An 8,161-nucleotide genomic window follows, 5' to 3' on the forward strand; every position below is an offset into this window, starting at 1 on the left:
CTTAATTTGCAGAATGTTTGATTTGCCGGCAACAAAACGCTTCCACAAACAAACCCGGGATAGTGAGCGAAGCAATGTTACTTGACAAATAGCAAACCATAGCAAATACATAGAAACAGAATAATGTGTACAATGTGCACACATGGGACAAATGGAGAGCATTGCAACTGCTCCTCCACTTTGTCAGTGGAGGAGCCCAAAAACGATTTCACTTTCCGTTTGGTCGTAGGAGGTGGGTAGGCTCAATCAGTTCTTCTACTCTTGGCATCGGATAAGCATCAAAAGCAGAAACAGCATTGAGTTTAGAGAAATCCACACAAAATCTCTGTTTAGAGTCATTTTTCTTTGGCATTAGCACCACTGGACTACACCACTCACCTCTAGATGGCTCAATGACTCCCATGTCAAGCATGTGTAGCCAGATGGGCTACTTGCCTTCCGTTTTGTTTCTTCTCTTATTCTCTCTCTCTCTCGCTCGCTCTACCACCCTCGCTCTCTTTCCACTGCACTCGCTCCTTGTATCAGGTGATCGGGTTAATTGGGAACCCACCTGCACATTGATTGCAGGGTGGCGCTAGCCTGTATAAAGCTAAGCCGATGTCTTGTTGATTAATTCCTCCCGAGCTTCTGGTACGATACAGCAGTAAATGCTGGCGTACTGCGACGGACTGATCAGCAAGAGCCGATTATATGACAGCTACAGGTATGCTCTCGCTTAACCTCAGATTCCCTCCGAATACTGGAATTGGTGTTAATATCCTTTTCCGGCCTGTTGTAGCGCAGCAGTCTGTTTAATTCTGCCATTGCGGAGAGAGGTGTTCGTGGTATCTCCACCAATGAGAGTATAGTGCCTCCGGTCCTGGGGTAAGCCGTTAGAACTACTTTTATTAGCATTCATAGCTATAAGAGTTTAAGGTTACATTTATCTGTTTCAGGGTTCACTGCTGTACTCACCTCTCCATGGTAAATTGTCCAACCTAAATTGGAAGAGTGGACTGCCTTCTCAGCTGCTGTTGTGAACTCCTCCTTGGTGGAGTCTGCTGTCTTGTCTTGTTTTGTCTTATCTTGTTTTTATTAAGTAGGCTTACCTTTTTTTGGGTTCGCCTGGTGTTTTATTTTACCCTGGGCTGTTGTTCCGTACCCATACTTCTGTGATCGGGCTGAAGTGATTCTCTGCCCGAGTGTCGTGCTGGGACTCTAAATCACCTGGGTGGCCGGTCTCAGCCGGTGGGGAGCCAGACCGGCCTACGCCTGAGAATAATTATTACCAGCACGAGTGGTAGTTTGACCCGTGGGGAATAAGCCTTTCCCGTGTGTGTGCGTGTGTGTGTGTGTGTGTGTGTTAGATTTCTTTTATTAAAGTTATTAAGGTGTGTTTTAGTCTTTTTATGATTTGTAGCGAGCCTGACGCTCAGTGTCCTTTTATTCTTTTAACATACTTTTCTGTGTTTTATTTCAGTGAAGGAGGACGAGCCAGTGGCCCTGGGACCTCAGGTGGTGGGTCGTTTTCACACTTTCTTTTGTACAGCACTGGGTGGTCTGCAGTGATTCTTGTGGTGTGATTTTCTTTTGGTTCCACGGCTGCTGGTAAGTCCAAGTTCCACGATTGTTTATTTTTACTGTAGGACACTGTCAATAATGACGCTACATCTTGACTTTTAATATTTTATTTATAAAATATTATTTATAATATTTTATTCATTTTATAAATAAAACTGTTTTAATATTGGAAGCCAACCTGCCTCAGTGTGCATCCTTGAATCTGTGCGGTCTTCTTTTATTCCTTTTCTTTATTTTTCTTAAATATATTTCCTGGGGGTGTAATTCCCCTAGGTGGCGTTGTCAAGTTTATTTATTTTGTTCATAACCCCGCCGACCACTTGGTCACATACTTGGCGTTGGTCGACAGGATGCACATTTGAGGTAGATGTTCGGTTTTGTAAATTGTTTTTTTTGCAACGATCCTAGTTCACCTGTTTGAAGGCTCTATTTGTTTTAGAGTGTGATTATAGACAAGACAGCAGTATCCAGGTAGAAGGAAGAGTAGTAGGATTTTAGCACCTTGCTGATTTAATTTTCTTTTTTTTGGGTCAAAATTTATTATGGAGGAAGAATTGCAGCAACTTAGAGACTTGGTAGCGCAGTTAAGGGCAGATAATGAGCAATTGCGCCGGGATGGGGGCGCTGTGCTCGAGTCTGGTGGTGGGGCCGCGTCGTCCTCTTCTGTACCAGCTGGTTGCATACCAAATGTTGGTAGCCAGGCCGCCGTTACAGAGCGTCTGGTGGTGGTGCCTAGGGACCGTAAATGTCCCATGTTCAATGGTAGAACGGGCATCAATATAGCTGAATGGGTTGAAGAGGTTCAAGCATGCATGCGTGCCCGGCACCTGTCTGTTGCTGATCAAGCTTTCTTTATTTTTGACCATTTAGAGGGAGAAGCAAGGGAGGAGATCAAATTTCGCCCTAATTTAGAGCGAGGGGATCCTGCTCGGGTGTTGACCATTTTAAAGGAACTGTATGGCAATGCGCAGTCCTATGTCACTCTGCAGCAGGCTTTTTTTTCGAGGAGACAGCGGGAGGGAGAGACTTTGCAGGAGTTTTCCTTAGCGCTAATGGCTCTGATGGAGCAAGTAAAACAAAGTGCACCTGATGGTATGCGTAACGCAGAGGTGTTGCTCCGAGACCAATTTGTAGAACATGTGGTTGATAGTGGTCTCCGCAGAGAGCTTAAACAATACGTTCGCCGTGTGCCTACTGCCACCTTGTTAGAGGTGCGCGGGGAAGCAATTAGATGGGAAAGAGAAGGGTTTTCAGGCGGTGTTCGCGACCGTGGCTATTCTCAACCATCGGCATATGGTTTTCAGTGCGGAGTGCACACTAGCCCTAGGTTCGCTCCTGTTGGTACACCCGAGTCCGAGTGGCGTGAGCTAAAGGAACTCCTAAGCCAACAAGGCGTTAGGAATCAGCCACTGAGCCAAGTGTCTTCTGTGTACAGAACACCCGAGACAGTGTTCTAGGACTAAAGGACTATAAGCACAGAAGGCTGTCCTTAATGCTCGGTGATTTCTTAGTACACGCCAGGGAGGTGGTCAGCATACAGCACACAAACTCCACCGGCGTTCGTAGGCCCTACCTTTGATCACAGGTGTCACCGGATGTGAGAGTGCACTGGGGAGCGGGCTTCTACGGTCCGCCTTCTAGTAGCAGGTTGCTGATTATGTATCAGGTAAGCCTATCTTTGATCTCTACTCGTCTAACAGTCAATTATACTGTTCGGCCATTTCATTGCATTCTTTCCCGCTACCCAGTCGGAAAACTAACGCCATCTGAGCTGCAGAGTCACAGTTCAGGTGGGGAGTTCACTGGCTCACAGAAAGATAGGATTGGCAGGCTAATTTCATCGTGTCCAAAGATGGATGTGCTTATTAGTGGGGTAACTGTCCCTTGTTTGGTGGATACTGGGTCCATGGTTTCCACCATCACAGAAAGTTTCTTTTTGGCACATTTTGCCCCTTGGGGACAGGAACGCCTTCAGTCATGCCATTGGCTACAGCTTCGGGCTGCCAATGGGCTTGCCATCCCTTACATTGGCTATTTGGAGCTCAGTGTACTCCTGTGTGGCAAGGAAATGCCCTCTTGTGGAATCCTTATAGTGAAGGACCCTCCTGGGGCTACGCCCTCTGTCCCTGGCATCTTAGGAATGAACGTAATCCGCCGCTGTTATCAAGAACTGTTTGGGGCTTTCGGTGGCTCCTTGTTTAATTCTCCTTCTGTGTCACAGGCACCGAGACCAGTTTTGGAGGCCTTACATCAGTGTCACCAGTCTGCAGCCCAAGCCCCAGAGGACCCTGTCGGTACCGTTAAGGTACAGGGCCGTCGCCGGCGGATACCTGGTGGTGTTATGCAGCTGGTGGCCACTACTTGTTCTCAGCAGTTGTCAGGTCAGGCTGTGCTTTTTGAACCTTCTGAGTCCGGGTTGCCCGTTGGGTTGCTGGCCTCTCCATGTTTGGTCCAGGTGGATAAGGGCGTTGCCTACATCCCAGTCACCAATGTAGGGACAGCGGAAGCTGTTCTCCACCCGCGGACCCGTTTGGGAGTGATAAGCAAAGCTACTGTTGTTAGCCTCCCTGCTGGTGTTAGCGAGGAACACTCTTTTCCCGTTACCGTTTCCTCCCATACAACCAGCAGCCCTGCTCAAGAGATGGTGGATACGATTGACCTGTCTGCTCTCGCTGAGCCAGAGCAACATGAGGTACGGTTACTTTTGCGGAAGTACAGCTCTGTTTTCTCCACTTATGAGGGAGACTTGGGCTGCACAAACCTCATTTCGCATGACATACCACTGCTCGACGACGCACCTGTCCGGCAGAGGTACAGGCGAATTCCTCCTTCTGATTACGAGGCTGTCAGGGCTCATATCAACCAGCTACTGGAGGCCCAGGTAATTAGGGAAAGTAGCAGTCCGTATGCCTCTCCCATCGTGTTGGTCCGCAAGAAGGATGGAAGCCTCCGTCTGTGCGTTGACTACCGTTTGCTGAATAGCAAAACAAGGAAGGACGCCTTCCCCTTACCTCGCATCGAGGAAAGTCTGGATGCCCTAGCTGGCGCACGCTGGTTTTCTACCATCGATCTGGCCAGCGGGTACAACCAGGTGCCAGTTTCTGAGCAGGATAAGCCCAAGACCGCTTTTTGCACGCCGTTTGGCCTGTTCGAGTGGAATCGTATGCCATTCGGGCTGTGCAATGCTCCTGGTACCTTCCAGCGCCTAATGCAGAGGATGTTCGGGGATCAGCAATGCCAGTCATTACTGCTGTACCTAGACGACATCATTGTGTTCTCCTCGTCTGTCTCTCAGCACCTGCAACGGCTAGAGATGGTGATGGCAAGGCTGCAGCAACAGGGGCTCAAGGCTAAGTTAGAAAAGTGTGCCTTTTTCCAGCAGAAGGTTAACTACTTGGGCCATGTAATCTCCTGCGAGGGTGTCTCGACCGATCCAGCCAAGGTTGACGCAGTAGCCAAATGGCAGTGTCCTCGTTCCGTGTCAGAGTTGCGATCCTTTTTGGGTTTTGCCAGCTATTACCGGCGCTTTGTGGAGGGGTTTGCCGCATTGGCGGCTCCTCTGCATCAAGTGGTGGCTAAATCGGCTGGCACAAAGACAAAGAAGGGCTCGGGACAGAGTTTGAGTGCTATTTGGACCCTCAGTGTGAGGAGAGCTTTGAGGCCCTGAAAGCAAAGCTTGTGTCTGCACCTGTGCTAGCATATGCTGACTTTACGTGCCCATTTATCTTGGAGATTGACGCCAGCCACAGTGGTTTAGGTGCAGTTCTCTCCCAAGATGTAGAGGGTGTCGTTAGGCCAGTGGCTTATGCTAGTCGAGGTCTTCGGCCACATGAGCGCAATATGGACAATTACAGCTCCATGAAGCTGGAGTTTCTTGCGCTCAAGTGGGCCATGGCCGAGAAGTTCCGGGAGTACCTGCTGGGGCAGAAGTGTGTGGTTTACACCGATAACAATCCACTCAGTTACCTCTCTTCAGCTAAGCTGGGTGCCACCGAGCAGAGGTGGGCCTCCCAGCTGGCAGCATTCGATTTTGAGATCAAGTATCGCTCAGGCCGCAGTAATAGGAATGCTGATGCTCTCTCTCGACAGTATGAGACGAGCTCCAGCTTGGCCGAGGGTGTGTTGCCTGGGACTTGTGTCCCGACTTCACTTCAGCAGGCTCAGTGTCCAGCCGTTTTGCCCTCCGTTACTCAGTTGGAGATTGGGGCCTTTCCATCTCACTCCCTGGAGGATATTCGTGCATTGCAGGGGGCTGACCCCCTCCTCAAGGATTTCTTGGTATACTGGAGGAGGCACACCCCGCCCTCTTCAGAGGAAAGGAGTCAGGTCCCTAAACCAGTCATGGTTCTGCTGCGTCAGTGGGACCGTCTGGTGGAGAAGGATGGCATCCTTTATCGCCGTATTTTGCGTCCAGGTGGAGGTGAGGAAGCCCTCCAACTCGTTCTCCCAGAGGCTCTGAAGCCTGAGACCTTGAGGCAGCTGCATCAGGACCATGGGCACCAAGGTATTGAGCGTACCACTGAACTGGTCAGGCAGCGTTGCTATTGGCCCGGGATGTCCTCTGACATCAAGCAATGGGTTCAGCGTTGTGAACGCTGTCAGGTCGCAAAGGACTCAGAGTTGGGGTCTCACAGTTATATGGGTCACCTGTTGGCGTCTAGGCCAAATGAAATCCTGGCCATAGACTTCACGGTGTTGGAACCTTCCCGTAGTGGAGTTGAAAACGTCTTGGTTATGACTGACGTTTTTAGCAAATACACTGTTGCAGTCCCTACCCGGGACCAGCGGGCCTCTACTGTGGCCCAGGCCCTGTTAACAGAGTGGTTTTTTAAGTTTGGCGTTCCAAGCCGCCTCCACTCTGACCAGGGTAGAAATTTTGAGAGTTTGGTGATGCAACAGTTATGCGAATTGTATCGGGTAGCCAAGTCCCGTACAACCCCTTACCACCCAGCGGGTAATGGGCAGTGCGAACGGTTTAACCGAACCCTCCATAACCTCCTCCGGACTCTGCCATCATCTCGGAAACGTGACTGGGCTGCATGCTTACCGCATGTGCTCTTTTGCTATAATAGCACGCCACATCAGGGCACTGGAGAGTCACCGTTTCTCTTGATGTTTGGCAGGGATCCTAGGCTGCCTATTGATTTCCTTCTAGGCCGAGTTCAGGACCCAGTGCCTGGAGAGGTACAGGACTGGGTGGCCGAGCACCAAGCCAGGTTAATGGTGGCTTTTGAGGGAGCTCGGGCACGGTTGTCGCTGGCCGCTGACCGTCGTAAGGAGCGGCATGACCAGAGAGTCCACCCTGTCCCTTTAAAGGTCGGTCAGCTGGTGTATCTTCGAGATCACAGCGCCCGGGGCCGGCACAAGATCCAGGACCTTTGGAGCTCTGTGGTCTATCAGGTGTTGAGGGCACCCCAAGAGAATGGGGCTGTTTATACCATTGCCCCCGTGGGAGATTTGGAGAAGGTTCGACATGTCCATCGTGACATGTTAAAGGCACAGGTCAGCCTAGGGCCACCTACACCTGGTCCACCGGTTCCACCCCCACCTGTACCCGCTGACTCAGAGCAGACCTCTCTGAGTGACGACGAGTTGTGGCTCCTTGTCCCTGAGGTACCCTCACACCCTGTAGCACCTGTGGTGTCACTTCCCGATGCCTCTAGAGTTCCATCGGTGGAGCTCAGGTCCACCCCTAGTGTGATTGTAGCACCCTCGACCTCTGCTCCCCCAGGTTCTTCCTCAGGCTCTGTTGAACAGTCTGAGGTGAGTGGGCCACATTTACGGAGAACAGCACGTTCAACAGCTGGTCATCACTCAAATGTTTATCACTTGCCACGTCCTGTTGAATCTGCGTCAGTTGCTAATGCTCAGCTTGCCATATTCAGGCCATGGTGTTAGGTTCCTTGAGTTATTGTCGGGGCGCCAATACAAAAAGGGGGGGTAGATGTAGCCAGATGGGCTACTCTGCCTTCCGTTTTGTTTCTTCTCTCATTCTCTCTCTCTCTCCGCTCGCTCTACCACCCTCGCTCTCTTTCCACTGCACTCGCTCCTTGTATCAGGTGATCGGGTTAATTGGGAACCCACCTGCACATTGATTGCAGGGTGGCGCTAGCCTGTATAAAGCTAAGCCGATGTCTTGTTGGATTAATTCCTCCCGAGCTTCTGGTACGATACAGCAGTAAATGCTGGCGTACTGCGACGGACTGATCAGCAAGAGCCGATTATATGACAGCTACAGGTATGCTCTCGCTTAACCTCAGATTCCCTCCGAATACTGGAATTGGTGTTAATATCCTTTTCCGGCCTGTTGTAGCGCAGCAGTCTGTTTAATTCTGCCATTGCGGAGAGAGGTGTTCGTGGTATCTCCACCAATGAGAGTATAGTGCCTCCGGTCCTGGGGTAAGCCGTTAGAACTACTTTTATTAGCATTCATAGCTATAAGAGTTTAAGGTTACATTTATCTGTTTCAGGGTTCACTGCTGTACTCACCTCTCCATGGTAAATTGTCCAACCTAAATTGGAAGAGTGGACTGCCTTCTCAGCTGCTGTTGTGAACTCCTCCTTGGTGGAGTCTGCTGTCTTGTCTTGTTTTGTCTTATCT

At 50.2% G+C, this 8,161-nt stretch overlaps 1 protein-coding gene across 1 annotated transcript; it reads left to right on the forward strand.

Moving 5' to 3' along the window:
- The first annotated feature begins 1,143 nt into the window (after nt 1–1,143).
- On the forward strand, nt 1,144–3,017 carry LOC121812643. Its single transcript, XM_042215377.1, has 2 exons — nt 1,144–1,279; nt 1,460–3,017. Exon 2 carries the CDS (start codon nt 2,103–2,105, stop codon nt 3,015–3,017), a length of 915 nt encoding a protein of 304 aa, XP_042071311.1. The 5' UTR covers nt 1,144–1,279; nt 1,460–2,102.
- Nucleotides 3,018–8,161: the final 5,144 nt, after the last annotated feature.

The sequence above is a fragment of the Haplochromis burtoni genome, unplaced genomic scaffold, assembly GCF_018398535.1.
Source record: "Haplochromis burtoni strain Fernald_Lab_line unplaced genomic scaffold, NCSU_Asbu1 Contig_709, whole genome shotgun sequence".
NCBI lineage: Eukaryota > Metazoa > Chordata > Actinopteri > Cichliformes > Cichlidae > Haplochromis > Haplochromis burtoni.